The 18,497-nt window shown below is 38.7% G+C and overlaps 1 protein-coding gene across 1 annotated transcript in view; it reads right to left on the reverse strand.

Annotated features, from left to right (window-relative positions):
* COL1A2 (collagen type I alpha 2 chain) overlaps positions 1-18,497 on the reverse strand; it is a 38,960-nt gene that overhangs the window by 7,985 nt on the left and 12,478 nt on the right. The window contains exons 16-40 of the mRNA XM_051802608.1: positions 16,511-16,564; positions 14,989-15,087; positions 14,859-14,903; positions 14,656-14,754; positions 14,069-14,122; positions 13,862-13,969; positions 12,966-13,019; positions 12,762-12,860; positions 11,847-11,900; positions 11,362-11,460; positions 10,551-10,604; positions 9,860-9,913; positions 9,681-9,734; positions 9,528-9,581; positions 8,667-8,711; positions 6,395-6,493; positions 5,567-5,674; positions 4,196-4,249; positions 3,557-3,610; positions 2,967-3,020; positions 2,805-2,858; positions 2,601-2,708; positions 1,555-1,608; positions 1,408-1,461; positions 333-494 (exon numbers count right to left, since the gene is read on the reverse strand). Of these exons, the coding sequence (XP_051658568.1) occupies positions 333-494; positions 1,408-1,461; positions 1,555-1,608; positions 2,601-2,708; positions 2,805-2,858; positions 2,967-3,020; positions 3,557-3,610; positions 4,196-4,249; positions 5,567-5,674; positions 6,395-6,493; positions 8,667-8,711; positions 9,528-9,581; positions 9,681-9,734; positions 9,860-9,913; positions 10,551-10,604; positions 11,362-11,460; positions 11,847-11,900; positions 12,762-12,860; positions 12,966-13,019; positions 13,862-13,969; positions 14,069-14,122; positions 14,656-14,754; positions 14,859-14,903; positions 14,989-15,087; positions 16,511-16,564 (1,827 nt within the window). The remainder of the gene's footprint in view (positions 1-332; positions 495-1,407; positions 1,462-1,554; positions 1,609-2,600; positions 2,709-2,804; positions 2,859-2,966; positions 3,021-3,556; positions 3,611-4,195; positions 4,250-5,566; positions 5,675-6,394; positions 6,494-8,666; positions 8,712-9,527; positions 9,582-9,680; positions 9,735-9,859; positions 9,914-10,550; positions 10,605-11,361; positions 11,461-11,846; positions 11,901-12,761; positions 12,861-12,965; positions 13,020-13,861; positions 13,970-14,068; positions 14,123-14,655; positions 14,755-14,858; positions 14,904-14,988; positions 15,088-16,510; positions 16,565-18,497) is intronic.

Consider the following 18,497-nt stretch of genomic DNA (forward strand, 5'->3'; position numbering starts at 1 on the left):
CTCTGCTCCCCTTTCTCAGACTAAGTATCAATTTTTTCTCTAATTAGTCATATTGCTTTCATTTGCTCTACTTACAGAGAAAGATACAACTCGCCACAAGAAAAACAAAGAGCAAAAAAAACCTGATCCAGGGATCAGGTTCACTTTTTAAAGGAGTGTTTGTCAAACACACCTATAAACAATTTCTTGTGTCTCACTGGAACTATTTAAAAGCTTTGCTAAATTTGTGGGTGAAACAGAAAAGCCCTTCACAAACATCGAAAGTATCTTAGAAGCCATAACATTTACATCAGAGAAACACCTTTAACGAGCTGTTATACTCAGTAACTTACAGCAGCACCGGCCTCTCCAGATGGACCTTTCTCACCAGCAAAGCCAGGTGGGCCAGCAATACCTTGTTCACCAGTGCGGCCAACTGGTCCAACATCACCACGCAGACCTCTAGGACCATCTTTGCCAGCTGGGCCAGGAGGACCAGGGGGACCAGTGATGCCCTAGGATTGAGTATGAATATGACATCATTACAATATAGACCCATTAACTGGGGATATCAGAGATAAACTTCACTTTAAGTCCATGTAAAAAAAATGTGCTTTGCAATAAACACGTTATCAGCTACTCTGATGCAGCAACTTCTATAGCTTTGTCAGCAGAGGATAGCTGTAGGGTTATTGAACTGAGTTTTTTTTTAATCAGGGCAGGTGAAAGTGGCATAATTTGGTGGGAAAATACAGATTTAGCGCTCTCTGGAGACATTAATTGCAATTATAAAATCTATGAGAAAAAAACCCAACCTCTTCCAATTCAACAGGATTATTTGCTTTAGATACTGGGATTTAAAATTTATTTATATCTAGGGTATCTAGGGAAAGAATTACTTTTTGGTAAAGGCTGGAAACACCTTTGAAAAGAAACATTTCAAATGTCAATCTGGAATGAGATTTTCTGGCTGAAAAATAAATAAGCAGGGATTCACATTCTAAACCATAATGAGACATTTCTGTGCTCAAGACAGGGGCTGGAACTGCAGATAGTTTAGAAAGTGTGGATACAAGATAACCTTAACATGCTTTTGCACATTGGACGTGATGTCCTTATTCCAATCCACCAGGAATAACTGTGTAGCCATTGATTTGAACAAAAGCAAATAAACACAGATTTTGCAAATGATTGGGTACTTCAAGATGAATAAGAATGCTTGACACACTGTAAAAAAACCCCAAGAATTAAATGCATAGCTCCTACTCTGGGAGTCTGAACAGTTAGATTTTTTTTCTTATCCAATCCTATAGGGATCTGAGATATCTAGTGCAATTAGAATTTGTGTCAATGAAACAAAATTTAGGATTATCCCTAACCAAAGCAACTTCTTATTTATCTCCCAGTAGAACTTCATTAGTTACTTACAGCAGGGCCAGGAGGACCAACCCTTCCAGCAGCACCAGGGAAACCAGTCATGCCCTAAAAACGATAGTGAAAAGGAAGATTAATTTTAAAAGCAACAATAACTTCATGAAAAGCAACAATGTCAGTACCAAAAGTTTGAAGACTTACAGGAGGACCAGCATCACCACGAGGGCCAGCAGGACCAGCAGCACCAGCAGGACCCTAGGTATGAAGGATGGAAAAAGAGAGATGGATTAAGCAAAGGCAGTTAATGTTCTCTATTTACAATAAGGGCTCAGTGTCTCTCTTGTGATAGCTAAGGGTAATTTTTACTCCAGCAGGAGGATAACTGGGCCCAAAACCACACTGCCTATCCTGGTACCAGGGTATTAAATTCTCACAGACATTTAAAATCAGCATCATAAGGCCTAGGAAGAGTTGCATATAAGGCATTTATGATTCAAATGAATTTCCTTGCAAATGTTATGTGCATCTAAACAAATCTGGAAGTCAAAATGTGAAAGTAGGACAAAACCAGTAAGTCCCCTTTTGCACTGTGTGACTTATACATCCACATAGTGCAAGAGCCTGGTGTTGGTCTATTAAAATTATGCAGTAAGTACCTCAAGTCATGTTATCTTGCAACACTTTATGGTATTTGAACTACCTGGGTCTGACTTTCTGCATGATTCAACCAGTTCCCCAATAATGGGCTGCATGCATGTGAAGCAGAATATAGCTTTGGGCTATAATGCTGGTAGCACATGAAAAGCCTGTGTGCAGGTGGGTGCATGAACAAATTTCCACATGCACTTCTGGATGACTGAGTCTGAAAACTAGTCTGTGACAGCACATCCTGACTTTGAGAGAAAGGTATCAACATCCTCAGCTCAGAACTTACCCACAATCTCTCCCTGAATGGTCCAAGATACACTGATTTTGCTGATCTTCAGAGCAAGGTGAAAAGTAGGTGTTTGGTTTTTTTTCTCCTTGTTTCAGTTCCAGACTCACAATCTGAGCCCACATAAATAGATTGACAAAGTTTATATAATGCGTGAAAAATCAGTATGGTGACTTTCCACACAGCCTAATTTGTTTTGAAGTTTTGTTTCTTTTTTTAATTACTTTTTCAAAACTCAAGGCCTTCAGATTAGTGTATTGCTTGCACGGCACAGTTAAGAACTGTGCATTTTAACAAGACACAGTTCACTTACTGGTGGTCCAGAAGCACCGATGGGGCCAATAGCACCCGTTGGTCCAACTTCACCCTTAGGTCCTTTAGGCCCACGCTCGCCTTTAGCACCAGGCTGACCAGCTGCACCCTACAGGCAGAAAAACAGACAGAATGAGGAGCTAGAAATCTTGCAAAGGAAAGAGAGGAATGGCATCAATATCAGGAAAGCACAAACAGAACTCACAGGGGGTCCAGCAAATCCACTTGGACCGACGGGACCAGGCTCACCACGTTCACCCTAAAGAGAGAACAAAGAAGAGAGGAATGGTTGGATTGGGCTTTAAAAGGGCAGTTTTCTGAACATCATGTCTTTGACACAAGAATAGTTGCAGAAATTACTACTTACAGGGATACCACGGGCACCAGCAGGACCAGCAGGACCAGCAGGACCTCCTTCACCCTTAAACAGATAGCAGAAAACATTATGACACTGTGGGGAAAGGCCTTGCTGTAACCAGAACAGGGGTGACCTTGTGGTACTGATGCAGTCCCCTGTGTCTCCACTGGAGGAGATGTTGCTGAAAATGCTTCTTTTTTTGACCCACCCTGTATTAATAATTTCTAACAATTCTCAGACAGGATCATTCTGAGATAATGTGTGGTTATTCATCACTTTATCAAAACCCCTTCTCACACTGTGAGAAGGGTTGTGGAGCTTAACTTTGACTGGGAAGAATTCAGCCAAAGCCTGAATCAGAATCTTCTCCCCATATAACACAGTACCATGTAGATGTGCATCACTTCCCCACCCTTTTAGGAAAAGGTTTGGGGTCCTATGGCAAACTTTGCCGAATAGTCCCAATAAACTTGCCTCCCAAGTCTGAAAAATGTACTGAACTTGTGCACATTAGAAAGATGGAAATCATCTTTAATATTCATGTGTGGGCAAACTGCATAAACAAACAAGACACTTTTTCATTCAAAGAGTAGACTTACCCGATCACCAGCACCACCAGCAGGACCAGGAGCACCAATAGCACCAGGGAGACCCTGCAGGTCAAGAGACAGGACACCATTTCTAACAAAATGTGAGTAGGAGCAAGTACTTTAAATAATTTTTCTCTTTCCTCCTAGAGAAAGGTGTGTAACTTTCTTCCAGATGTTTTCAAGATAAAAGGACACATGATCTATTCTGTTATTTTCCTTCCCAATTATTATTATTGTTATTATTGTTATTTCCTTCCCAAGTATTAACTCTAGGACAGGCACCTTAAATCTCAAATTAATGATAAATTTTGTGTAGTTTTGCAGGCTGCCTTTAGAATTAGCTGTCTGGGCTGAACCCATGAAATTAAAGAAGACAACGTCACAGTGAACAGCTATGCAATACAAGGTTCTCTGCTCATGTAATTTCTCTGCTTGGATGCATGAGAAGTAAACACTTTTCTCTCTTTCTCTCCCTAAACTCAAACATCCCTGGACAAGGGGCAACAAAATCACATTGATTTGTATTAAAATAAGCAGAAAGAAGCAGTAACACAATAAGGGGGAAACTTAAGTCCTGAACATCCTTTTCAGTCACTTAAGTTCTGAGGTGCAGCAAGGCAAACTCAAGTAGAACCAAAAGATACTCACGCGAGCACCATCTCTTCCTGTTGCACCCATATCACCTCTCAGACCTGGGGCACCCTAGAATACACAGAGGGCAGAAAAGCATTATATTGGTAAGAAACAGAGTAGTTTGTATGAAATAAGTCTTGAACTGTTTGCTGGGTATCTGTATGTTACTTGCACATCATACAAGATGCTTATTTTTTGGGTATTTTTTGGGAATGGACTTTGATTATTATTTTATTCTTATTTCTGACTATGTACTGACTTGAAAAGTGAAAATTTGCAAAGAGGATTGACATGCTTTTCAGAATTATAAGTCTGCTTCTTTCATGGGAAATCTATTTAGATTCTCCGAGGTCCCAAGAATTTTGGATGGAATTAAAAATTCAAAAGCAAGTTGATGTATATTACCAATTATGAATATAAATCCCCTGTCAAAACTCCTTTACTTTTGGTCAAGAAATAGCTATCTGTAAAAATTATTCTAGGTATTCGTGTTATACTTTCTAATTGAAGCAGGAAAACAGCTGTTACAAACAATGATGTCATATGGGTGGTCACATAAAATGCCATATGTTTCATATAACAAAAAGTTACATCCACGCCACCACTAGAGTCAAGAAATCAGACCAGCACTCTGTTCTATGTCTTTTTTTTCCCCTAAATACAGCCTAGACTTCTGCATTAATTTGCATGTCAATACATAGTGTTTTTTAAAAAGTTTGCAAGGAATTTTTAAAAATTTCCTTACAATTTCATTTATGATAAATGACTGGATTTTTAGTCAAATAATGCAGTTCTAAAAATCTCAGTTTAGATTTTAAATAATGAACAGGAGAGAATACGGAATGGAAGGTACATAGCAAGATAAAAATCAATTCTATAGATAATTATATGGCAAAGCAGAAGTAGCAACAGAACTTGCAACCAGAGTTTACAGCTTTATATAAGAGTTTAAATTGGCTAAAATACTTTCTGATTTTTTAGAAAATTGATACAATCCAAAACTTTTTGCAACTGATTTACTTATATTGTCACTGCACCTAGAGCAGTCATGGATTTGATCCAGAGACTTAGTCCTTTGTGATTGGTAGGCCCATTCCTACTATAAAGTCTGTACTCAGACAGCTTTAGTATTTCTCTGGTAAAGATAAGCTCATTGTTACCCAATCCTGTGAAGAACCAATTGCCACTTAAGCCAATCCCAAATGCTGAGCAAAGATACGAATAAAACCTTAGAAAAGACTGCCAGTCTCTACTCGCTCACTAAGTAATACAGTTTCACACTAAATAAAAGTTCCACTGGGGTAACCTTCAGGTTTTTTCAAGTTAATAAAATTCAGGCATCTCCCAAACCTGTGCACACAGTGACAAAGCAGTTGTCCACCTTACCTTTTCACCCTTGCCTCCTGGAACACCAGCAACACCTCTCTCTCCTGGGATTCCACCAGGGCCAGCAGGACCAGGAGCACCAGCAGCACCAACATTGCCAGGCTCACCCTAGCAGCAACAGCACATCGTGTAAGTCAGGGTCAAATCATTCACACAATTTGGAACAAAACCATCATTAGTGCTTTGCTCATCATTCTGCTTGGTTGTAAACAGTGTGAATAGTAGCATTTTGTCTTAAGCTATTGTACATATTTTACTTTTTTAGCTAGTTAAGATGCTACACATGAACACTCTCTGATTCTGTGGGCTCCTGAGGTTTTAGGGTGTCCCATGTTCCCAACTAAACTTCTGTAGAAAGATTCGCCATGAAAATCCTGAAAACTAAGACCCAGATTCAGTTATCATCAAACCAACATAATTTGTTAGATAACCACTTATCATTGCCCTGATGTTCGGGGGAGAATATTGCTTACTAGACACAAGAACTTCCTGTGTACAAGTAGATGTGGGTATAAATAGAAGTCAGCATGGATTTCAGTCAAAATCTCAGATCCTATCTCAAAACAGAATAATAGCATACCCAGTTGACAAGCTGTATTCAAACTGAGTTCCCCTCCCATCATCTACAGTACTATCCATTTAATATTAGCATGGACTAGTTGGAATGGAATTTTACCACTTGAAGAGATGATCCAGGGGCTATAGTGTATTGGTAACTACCTATTAGCAGTTATCACCTATGCCCTCAGGAAACCAGGTTTTGGATTGTGTCCAAATTCAATCATCAGGAATCCAACAGCAAGGCAGTGGCAGCTGGGAAAGGTATACCTTGTTACCATCAGGGCCTGGTGGGCCAGCAGGACCACGGCTTCCAATGGAACCGGCGGGACCAACAGCACCGCTTTCACCAGGAGGACCACGTTCACCCTACAGGAGAGAGTCTGATTTAAGTTTTCCCTTGAATTTCTCTTTAGCTGAGAGGTTTTAAAGCACTGGCTAGTAGCATTTTAATCTGAACAAACCACTAAGAACTGTGTGAAAATTGTACAGCCACTAACTAAACTGGTCATAAGAACTGGCTCCAGTTTAGACACAAATACAGCAAAATGAGGTAATAAAGTCTTGCATCATGGTAACAGCTGACAATTAGGTTATAAATACTTTTTGAACATGGATTTTGGCTACTGTGCTCATTCTGGTAATAGTGTCTTGCATTCTACTGCCAAATGGAGATTCTGTTTCAGGAAAAATAATGGATGCTAGTGAAATTAAAGCAATAATAATTGGCAAACAATTATTTTTACAGTGTCAAATGCCTGGTGAATATTGGAGAATAGAGGTGACACCTAAAGCCTATTAACGTGACCTGTACATTATAACAGGTATAAGGATAAATTCTGAAATAGAGGTCATCCGAAGATGTGGAAGTAGCTGGAAACTGGGTTTAAATGCACAACAGATCTATCAAAGATCTTTGGTAAAACCCATATTTCTATATTTCAAATTATCTCAGTGTGATCAAGTTGGACATCAGGGAATAATCTGATAAGGTATAATAGAGATTTTTCGTTATGCTGGATTTTGTACAGTATTATGTATAATATGTTGAATTTTGCATAACAGCATCATAGTTATTATGCAAAATCTGGGATTTTTCATGAGAACTATAATGTGGTCAAAGAACTGACTCAAGGAGACATAGCACACTGCTAGAAGCACCAGTGATGTGGAAGATTAAATTATATTTTAGAAATGTTCCTCGATTAATATTTCTTCTACATACATTTTTTTAATGACAGAGAGGCTGAAAAGGAAGATAGATATTTATGAAATATGCAGATATCACAAAGGTGGAAGTTTTTGTCGACAGGAAGAAGGGTTGGCATATTACATAGGAAGAAGTGAATAACCTGCTAGATGGCTGTCACAGAAGAAGTGGGATAAAATTCAAGAGTGCAAAGTATCAGGCCATTTATGTAGGCACTAAAAATGAGAATTTCTGCTGTAAATGGAAGTTTCATTGGTGAAAATTACAGAAAGGGAAAAGTGATAGCCAGTAGCCAACAACATGATGCGAACGTGAAAAAGGCAAATGTGATCTGGCACAAGAAGTGAGGTATTTTTAGTTAGTGTTAGTTTTGTGTACAAAGCATCAGCAAGACATAATTTTGAATACTGAATGAAATACACTCTGGGCTGGGTTTGAGATACTTAAGGCAAGCTAGAGCAGAGGCAAGTAACTGATAATAATATGACAAAGGCTTGGATAGATCAGCGAAGTCTAGAGAGGACACAGTTATTGATATTGATGCCTTAAGATTCAGTCTCAGGGCACTAAATATAGGGAGGGAAAGTGCTGTTTAAACTGATCAACATAACTTATAAGAGTGAATGGGAATATTTGTCATTGGATACATTTAGGCTGGAAGTCAGAAGAAAGGAAGAAGCAACAGAAGTAGGTTAAATATCAATCTCTTCATAGACGAATTTGGAGAGCAAATAATTAATCGAGCATTTTATAAATCACTCATTGCTCTACATAAATGGGATCTTCTTGCCATGCAGGAAGGCCTCTGCACAAAGATCTTTAAAGATGTTTATTGACAGTAAAGGGAAGTGGAAGGCAATACCTTCCAATGGCTATTCCAGGCTCTGAATTCAGCTCACTATTCACAAAGAGGTTACCTGAGAGGTAGGAGCTGGTAAGCAACTGAAGTGGTCAGGCTAAGAAGGTTTGCACACAGGCACTGTACAAGAAAATTCTCATATGCATCAGGCCTCAGTGTAACACTGTAGGATTAGTCTTTTGTCATCCACAGTCTCATTGTGAGGTTAATACAGGGTATCGTTATTTGGGTAATAGTCATACTGCTTATCCAGAAGTTTACTAACACTGGCAACTGCTGTATTATATAACCATATACCCTGACATGTGCAAAGAGCAGAGATAATTCTCTTTCATTCCTGGGAATCTGCTCTGCAATACACTGTATTCTATAACAAGACTTTTTGCCTTGAGGAACTTGGAAATGTATAGCTACAAGTATTATTGAACACATTCTTAAGACAGTCTGTACCAGATTTCAAATGAGTTACTTACTCTTGGGCCAGCAGGACCAGGGACACCAAATTCACCATGAAGACCCTAGAAGAGGGTAGATATACAGGTAAGGCTTATTTCTAAAGCAAACTTGTTTGCTCAAATTGTACTTTGTTTCTTAGCAGTAAACATAAATGCTTCTCAAATTGCAACAGCATATTGAAAATTTTAGATACACGGAAATAAGCCCTTTTCATCTAGCTGCACAGTATCTCAAGGCACACACGAGATAATTTTTCATCTGAAGAGTTAGCTATTAAATTACAAGCTCTTTTTTCAGGTATATGCATTGTAAGTTATTTTACAGGGACACAGAGAGATGTAACTATAAATGTTAAAGGTGGTTATGACACCTAGGATAAACAACTTGCAGATTTCATCACACACTAACTGTGCAGCAGTCAGAGAATGAATTACACCTAAGCTACCTCAGTTGTACATCACTGTAAATTCACTGAAATCAACAGAGCTGCAAAAGAACATAATTGGAGTAATGCAGGTTAGACTTAACCTTAAAGATTTCAAAAGAAATGTGAAGTAAAATATTTTTCATGTACTGTGTCCTCCTCTGGGGGAGGAGGCATACTTTATTACTGTTTAAGGCCCAAAAAGCAAAGGACTGCCTTGGCTCGGTTTCATACCAAAACTTAGAAAAAGAAGTATGATGCAAGTTCCAATAGAACTTCTTCATTTGTGGCTAGCTTTAACAAAAGGGACTATTAAACTTTGCATATAACACAGATTGCTTTTTTTTTTGGCAAATAGATCCAACAGGCTCTTGCTTCACCACATGTGCAATTGCAAATGCAGCACTTATGCAATGCCTGCCCCCGCTCGTAGAGTGCTGTATGTGCCACTCACCCTTTCGCCTGGTTTACCAGCTTCACCAGCTGGACCCGAGGGACCTGGCAGACCCTAAGTATAAAGAAACAAGAATGCACATAAAGTTAAGGCAGAAGCACTTCGTGCTCTGGAAACCATAGATAATATTGAGCAGAGCATATGGTTACTTACCTGGAAGCCAGGAGGGCCAGCAGGACCTGTTTCACCCTTTGCACCTTGATTCCCCTGGATGGAACGAAAAACAACTGATTAACTTGGAAGGAGAAATACAGGAAAATGGATTTAAAAATGGAAGTCCCACTAATGAAAAGTAAATCACAAATTGGACCTGTGTAAAAGCTGTTACTTACAGTGACTCCAGGAGGACCTTGAGCACCATTGTTTCCCTCTGGACCAGGAGCACCCTATATATGTTCAAGTAGAAAGCTGTTATCAAAGTTTTGATTTTTTATGAATAATACATTTAAATTATTATGTGCCAAAAACAAAGGGCACTTCCTGTGCATTTTGGACTTAACTGCAGAAACTTCACTGTCAAAGTCTGCTAAAGATTCTTACAATTTTAAATTCTGGCAATTCAATTATTGCAGCACATTCATCCTTAAGAAAGCTTATTTTGGAATTACAGAATACAGGAACGTTGCTGATAGTATTTTTCCCACAACAGACTGATTCTTTGGTCCCTCTACATGGAAGAATTAGTAAGTTTCAGCTATCAATAAGAAGTTGGAAATTTACAGGATAAATTAGAAACCATACACTGTCCTCAAAGAATTGAGGACAGGGAGTGCTATTTTTTCCTCTTCATAAGATGATAATACTGCAAAATTAATTACCCAATTAACACCCAAGAAGAGGAGTTTTCATTTATCCATTAAGTAACAGCCCCCACTGACATGAGGCTAGATGAATGTATTCCCAAGTGCTTTTCTATATCATCATCTATTCATGCTTGCCCAGGACAATGGTATCTTATTACAGAAGTTTTGAAAATCTACTTCTTTCTCTCTGGAGGGTGCTAAAGCAATTATATCCACATACCCGTGGGCCAGCAAGACCAACATTGCCTCTTTCACCAGGTTTGCCAGGTTCGCCCTGAAGTCAAAAGAAAAAAAAGATATAAAAGTTAACCAAGACTTTGTATTAGACTCAATTTATACTACTAAGCAGACATTTACACTCTCCTTGCCAGATTTATTGCAATAATTCTTTAACCCCAATTAAAACACCCACAAGCTCCATCTGACTTTTTGGATCACTTTGAATATCTCAAAAATAAACGTCTTGTCTTTTCAAAACTCTGTTTCCTTATTTTTTGAGATCATAACTTATGACTCTCTGCATAGTATCCTATGCAATATGTATGCATGTGTGTGTATGTATAGCAGCACCCAAATCCAGGAGGTTATTATTGTTATCTGTGGCCTCTGTGGGATATATTAAGAGGTCCACTGAAGTCACAGGTAACTTTTCTTCTAAACTGAGTGATCTTTGGATAGTGCTCCATAAATGAGAGTACTCTGGAAGTGAACCTTAGATTTAATGGCCAGCTTTTACACAACTTTTACTGAAGCATATATACAGAAATGATAAAATGGAGATGCAGAAATTATAAAATAGATGTGTATTATCCTAATCACTTCGGTGTCCAATTACATGGTTTTTCAGTTGTTTAATCATATTTTGGATAACTGAAAAATAATTTAAAACAAAAATCTTGAATGTAAGTGGATGCTACAATAAGCAGTACAGGAAGATACAGGGAGATGTGTTTGATTAATGTCAGAGCTGGGGACCTAAAGATGTCTGGAAATACCTTCATAGTAATAGAAAGCTTCTGTACTGTACTTACAGTGGGACCTTTTGGTCCAGGGAATCCAATGTTGCCAGGCTCACCTCTATTACCAGCTGGACCAATTGGCCCAACCCTACCATCTGCTCCAGGGAAACCCTAGAAAGAGAAATCATACTATTAAATGGCTGAGGTAATTTAATTAGAGTTCAGCTTTAGGAGAAATGTGTACTGACAGGAAGCAAATGCCATTTAACTTTTAAACATTGTTGATACACTGCATGCTCACACATTCCTCCATTTTTCTCTCTTTTCATAGAACTGTGTATTTCTTCTTCCCCTTCCAGGACACAGGCCTAATCTGAGACCCACAGAAACGAATGGAAAGTTTCACACTGTTCTTCTGAGTAATATGGTAGTAAAATTTTGCTGGTTCTATGTAGTTGTGTGAGGGCTCAGCACCGAGACCTCTGCTTTTTAAAATCTCACTTTATGTGTGTGTTTCACATGCAATGGGGGAACAGAATGGAAAGCAAAGTACTTACAACAGGACCCTCCTTGCCAGCAGGGCCTGGGCTTCCAGGCTGACCTGGGAGACCCTGAAAAAGGAAAAGTTTCATGTTTTTAGAAGGAAACAAACTCACCCAACAGTTAATCAACATTTTTTCCTACATGCATGCATACACACAGAGAGATGCCAAGTTATCAATATACACTGAGGAAACAGGACTGTCTGCCTTATCAAGTTTACATCTAAAGCACACTGAAGTTTAATTTGGTGGTGTGTTCCCTTGCCAGTTGAAAATCAGATTAGGTAAGTACCTGTTTCACTCAGACAAACTTATTTAGGCTCTGCTTTGGAGGAGAGTGTGTTTCAATGTTTGCAGATGCCTAATAGTTTCACATGTGCATTGAAAACCTTTTCACTTCATGGGGTAGGGTAGGAAGAGTAAAGAGAATTAAAGACCATGACAAGGACATAATCTGACTGCAGCCAACACCACTAAAAGTGAATGGCTTCTTTCAGTGAAATAATTTCCAAAATAAAATAGAAATAATTTCGATCAGCCATCTAATCGTTTTAGTAGGGTTTGCTTTTCTTTTAGTTCATTAAAGAGGACACACACACCACAGCTGTGATCTTAATGACCATATTCTGTAATAATCACAAGTGGAAACCCCTGTCAGAAGTCAATGCAGTATCCAGTACAAGGTGACAATGTTCCATGACAAGGCAATCAAATGCTACCATAACAAAAGGAACTAATTTCAATAAATATTTTGATGCTTCTTAATCATTCCTCATGGCTTTTTTTTTTCAACAGAGTGGTGGAAGTGCCCTAATTGTGGTTAGCACATGCTGAATTTTTGCATTTGGATTTCTGAATAATTTTATCCCTTAATTGTAAGTAATTTTCTTTTTACATAGTTCAAACTTACACCACAGAGTTCGAACTTACTCTTGGACCCATAAGACCAGGCTCACCAGGACGGCCAGCATCACCATGAGGACCCTTAGCACCAACAGGACCACTAGCACCACGGTTACCAGCAGGTCCCTACCATAAGAAAGAAATAAAATAAGGCAGAGGCAGGAAAAAGCATCACATGTCTGCGTATAAAAGAAGATGTTTCAGAAACAGTGGCCCAGACAAAAGTCTTACCATGACACCAGCTCTGCCATCAGCTCCAGGAAGACCACGAGATCCAGGCACACCCTGCAAGTCAACACAAAACAAATCAAGAAACGGAAAGAAATAAATCTGTTGTTGCTTGCTAAATTTCAGCCTTCCAAGCAGGTCTGCTTAATTCGAGGTAGGTGCAGCTCTAAGCTCACACACCTCACTGTAAATGGATATTGTGAAAGAAATCTCTTTCACTTCCTATAGATTTCTTTAAATTTTTGTTTGTATCAGAGCATTTTCAGTGTTCACTGTAACTAATAGTGGCTCTACCCAGTGGCTAGGATCCCACAACCTGGCCCACACAGTTCCACATTCCCTTCTCTGTAGAGAGTTACTGATTTCTCTGTGACTCCCTACCCAAGGTGCAACACCACATCTTTATCCCTGCCAAAAAAATATCTGGAGGAAACACTGCCATTTTTTGTATTATTTTCCTATGAATTGTTTTCCTGCATGCTTCCTGAAGTTCATAGGGTTGTTTTCTCACCCAGTGAAAAGGGTACTAGGCATCCTTGAAGACATTGAATTGAAAGCTTTTGCCTCCTATGACATGTGAGCCAATTTTCTGTTTTGAGCAGTTAAATTCCATCACTACGTTTAAGAGTAATTAAAAGATAATTCACTAAATATTACACGATGGATGAATCAAAGCAACCTCTAATTGCTTCAGGGATAAGATTGTAAACATGCACTAACACAAAGCAAAAATAGGTTTGGTCCCAACTAATCAAAAGGCTTAGAATTGAAAATTATCTTTGTGTAGAAGCACTAATGTAAATTCAATTACTCATAATTATTTAATTTGTCTTTGTGACTCTCGATTGATTTTTTCTTTCCTTTTACTTCTAATTCTGGAACACAAAAAGAAAACCTACTCTCAGACCAGCAGGGCCTGGGGGACCAGCAGAGCCAGGTTCACCAGTGCTTCCTCTCTTGCCTTCCTCACCACTGGGACCAGGAGGGCCAGGAGGTCCAGCAGCACCCTATGTCAGACAAATAGAGAAAAAGAAGAAATCAGGTGCTGTGTTGCAGTTATAAGGAGGCTTTTGATTGAAAAAACCTTCACATTTTGCCATACTTACAGGCTCACCCTTGGCACCACTTTCTCCCTTGGGACCGGCAGGGCCTGGTTCACCCTAGAGTCCAAAACAAAAAGCGATCATAGAATTAGGCATCATTCAAAAAAATATCTCTTCTACCTGGAGGGATTTCTCATGAATCAAAACAGTCTTTGATCATCTCTGCCTCTATTGTGAATAACGGTCAACGAGTACAATTGTATTTTTGGTTTAACAGCCATGAAAACAAACATGTTCAAGATGCTTAGAAATTACATATATTGAACTATGACACATTCAGGGCTGATTCCCCTGCTCAGGATACCCACTGAGGGCCTAGCTGTGGGATTGCTGCCACATCTCTCTTGATACTATCAGCATGGACAGAGCTTAACAGTTCTTGCACTTGAAGGGAGTGCAAAGTGAACCTCTTGAGTTTTGGCGTCTGAAGTAAGTAGTGAGACACAGAACTGAACTACAATGTTCAATTACAGTGCAGCAAGAAAAAATGTCTGCATTATAACAAAAATGTATCCAGAGGGAATCTTTTACTACTGTGGACACTGTGTCCGGTTTTCAAATGAAGACACATAATATACAAGGTCACTTACGACAAGTCCTCTAGCACCACTAGGACCAGCAGGGCCAGGAGGACCAAGAATACCACGGGGACCAGGCAGACCAGGAGCACCAGCAACACCAGGAAGACCCTGTAGAGCAGAGGGGAAAAAAGGTATTATGAACCTGTTTTCTGCTGCATTAACTGAATTTTGGTTTTTTTAAAGCAAACAAGTATGAGTATAGTCGTACTTACAGCTGCACCTTTAGCTCCTGGAAGACCATTAGCACCAGGGTTGCCCTGTTAAGGAACATAACAATGCTGGTTCATTCAGAATCAAAAGTACACTCATCCAACAATAGATAAAGTCTGGCAAATTACTTACTGGTGGGCCAACAGGACCACTAGAACCAGGAAGTCCAATCTCTCCTCTTGGACCAGCAGGACCAGTAGGACCAACGTTACCAGCAGGTCCGATTTCACCCTGTTTGAGAGAAGAATAGAATGCTCTATCAGTGTACACAGTGTTATGGCAATAGTGAAGCAATCCTATATTAGCCTGGCATTAAGAAGACAATCATATACATTTATATATATATGTGCCCAATTCAGAGGCCAGGAAACCAAGCAGCTGAGAGCTTTTAATGGATTTCAAGGGCACTGAAGTTGGAATGTCTAGTTAGGCTCCATCTAAGCTAATAGCTAAAACAACAGATGCTCTGCAGACCTGAAAAGTTACATTATCACCTAGGATTAACCAGAAGGTTGATCTAAAAAAATCAGAATTACAATTCCAGTCTTATCTGCAGCCATGTGCCTCCAGCATTGGCCTGAGGTGCCACAGTGTATGAGACCTAATTAACCATTGTCTTGCACTTTCAGATGCCATTCACACTGATGCAAAACACACAATGATGCCTGATCAGAGTGCTGTGGGATAGTATTCACAGTGGAGTAAATGACAGGAAGAAAGGTCCTTGTTTTTATTTTCAGAAGCTTGTATTCCACTACAAAAAACTGAATATAAGGAAAATTTCTCTCCAACAATTCTCTAAGCAGCCAGCATTCACCCTGGACATGTAGACAATCTTCTCTTGAAATTACATGCTGTAACCACACTAACATCTGCATCAGAGAAGACTTCATGGTTTTCAAAGACTTGCATTTTGATAAGAATAACCAAAATGGGATCTCAATTTTTTCCTCATCTTCCCTGCAGTTAATATTAAAGGGCCCAGCAAACAATACTTTATTTTCTTCTAAGGATGGATTAAGATAAGTTTTGTCTGTGACATGGATTTTGTGGCAAAAGGTCAGCAAAATTAGTAAATGTAGTATATGTGATACTCTTGGCTTCCTTGGGCACTCAAGATGTTGAGACTCTTACCCAGGTAAAAATGCTAAGATCTGAGCAATAAGTGAATCATTTAAGTTATAGTCTGCAAGAGCAAAATGGTAGTGTCCTGAACCTGAAAAGTTTAAATGCAATTTCTGCATTGTAATTTCAAGGACTTAAGTTGGAAAGAGCCTAATACTCAACTGCAGCTTCTTGGTCCTCCACTACTTCTGTAAAGTGATGTTATCTGCTGCTTTGCTTATTTAGCATGATCCATGTCACCCTTCGAAGGTATATTCAACTGCATCACACAGGAAGCAGTAAAAAGGTTATGTGTCTTCCTAAATCTGCCCAGCATCCATCTTCAGCTGTGAAGTAACTGCTGTGTTTTAAATTAGCATTCATATCTGATGCTCTCCAAATACTCTAGGAATTCATCCTCATCCTGATCGGTAACTGATAAGAAAGGATTCCTATTTCATTGAGTGGGGTTTTTTTTGCTGCCTAGCAACTCTTTATAGTATATTTCATCTTCACTATCAAATGTACCAGGAGAAGCAGATGTTCATACCTTAGCACCAGGAGCACCTGGGAAGCCTGGAGGACCAGCAGCACCAATAGGGCCCTGGAAAATGAAAAGGAAGCAGTTGTTTAAAGGTATTCTGTGACAACAGAAACATCTTTCTTGCTTTAAACAGATTAAAAGAAATGCACATTTACTTATTCCTCATGTTACCACCTCAGAATACTAGTTACCTTTTGCAACTCCAAACTGACAGATTTGGTTTACTACAAACAGTTAAGAGCAAGGTCAATGCTTAAAAAGCATTTGCAGTGCAAATTTAGCAAGAACTGGTAAAACCTTGCCTTGAGGCTAAACACCTGAGAAGGAACAGAGGATGGGCAGAGGCAGGCATCTGCAAGGCAAGGTGGCTGATTCTACTATATCTGCTTATGGCTGTGAGATTTCTAACTACATTGGGACAAAATTCCTAATGTACCCAGACATATATTCATAGCATGTATTCATAGCCTTTATTTTTCAGTGCATGCAAATACAAAGGATAGTTTTTCTTCAATTATTAATAAAATATCCAACTCACTCATTGCTACTGGGAACTGATATCTACATTGTTGTTGAGCTAAGATCTTTCAATTATAAATACTTATTATAAAACTGCCTCAAAAATCCAAGGGAATTTGTCAGCTGGTATGACAAAAAGGAGTTGGCTTCCAACATTTTATAACCTACTGTGTTATAAATGGGGTACCTTGAATTCTCACTGGTTTTGCATAAGCAAAGAAAAAAAGAACAAAACCCTTTAAGATGTGTTTGAAAACATAAATTTACAGAATTTTCATTGCAGTGACTTTTTTACATTTTAAATTCCAAGTAGCAAGAAGAATAAAATGTTATTTCTGTTTTAGTTCTAAAAAATTAGTGGTAATAAGTGCTACGCAGAATATTTACAGCATCATAACCTAAGTATGTGTAAAGTAACTTCAGCCTGGAATAGACACTGAAACACAATGCAATACTGTGCTGCTGCCCATTCTGAGTAACACCTCTACAATCAGCAGCTTCAGAATATTTTTCATATAGTAACTTCATGTGAAACGTCTTCAGCTAAAATATTTTGATTCTACTACATCAGGTCTTAGCTGTAAGATCTCTATTTGCCTGCAATTTAAATGCCCAATCACAGATATTTGTTGAATACTCTACATGGGAGAACTGAAGAGAAATTCACAGCTCTATTAACATGCTGCTCTGTTAAAGCACAAGAGGTGTTTGAAGTGACAAGGAGCACTAAAATCAACTTTAGCAAAACAGAATCAAGTACAGGTTCATCACTGACTCAAATTTTGAAGGTAGGAAGAAAAAAACTATTCTAGGCTATTCTTGATTTTTTTACAGTTTCAAAACTATGTCCTTGACACATACTTATTTGGCTGAGATAAATGAGGTTTACTGAAGTCAGTGGTATATTATGGTACCACTAACTCCTTTTGAATGGACAAATTTGCATTGTGTTAGTTCCTATTAGAATAGTTATTGTTTACTAGTCAGATCAGGGCAGTTGGATCTCACTGGCCTTTCACATTAGTTCACATAATGCAGGTATCAGGGGTAAATGAAAAAGGTTAATGTCTGATAGTACAGTGCTGCAGGTGCAAAGCTGTGTTCTGGTGTGCATGCATTATTTACAGTTTATATATAATTACAGTCATCTGCAACATGCATGGTACATATATGTGAAAAAGTATAAGGTCTCTTTAGTTTTGGGATGAGAACTATTCTGTTAGACTGCTGGAAATGAGAATTCTGTTCATTGGGTGAAATTTCTCAGTGAAATCTGCTGAGAAAGTTTCCCATGAAATCACCCATGCAAATGAGAGAATATTTGGTTCCTTTGACATAGATGTGTTAAAGATAAATTCTGAGGCTCTCAGGATATTGTCTACAAAGGTTTTATGTTTCACTAATTCTTTTTGTGATGGTCTGATAAGCAACAAAGGACTATGTTAAAAACATGAACACAATCAACTTCTCAGAA

Source organism: Manacus candei, unplaced genomic scaffold, assembly GCF_025592945.1.
Source record: "Manacus candei isolate 608988 ecotype Guabito, Panama unplaced genomic scaffold, ASM2559294v1 h1tg000056l, whole genome shotgun sequence".
In the NCBI taxonomy this organism is placed as follows: Eukaryota; Metazoa; Chordata; class Aves; order Passeriformes; family Pipridae; genus Manacus; species Manacus candei.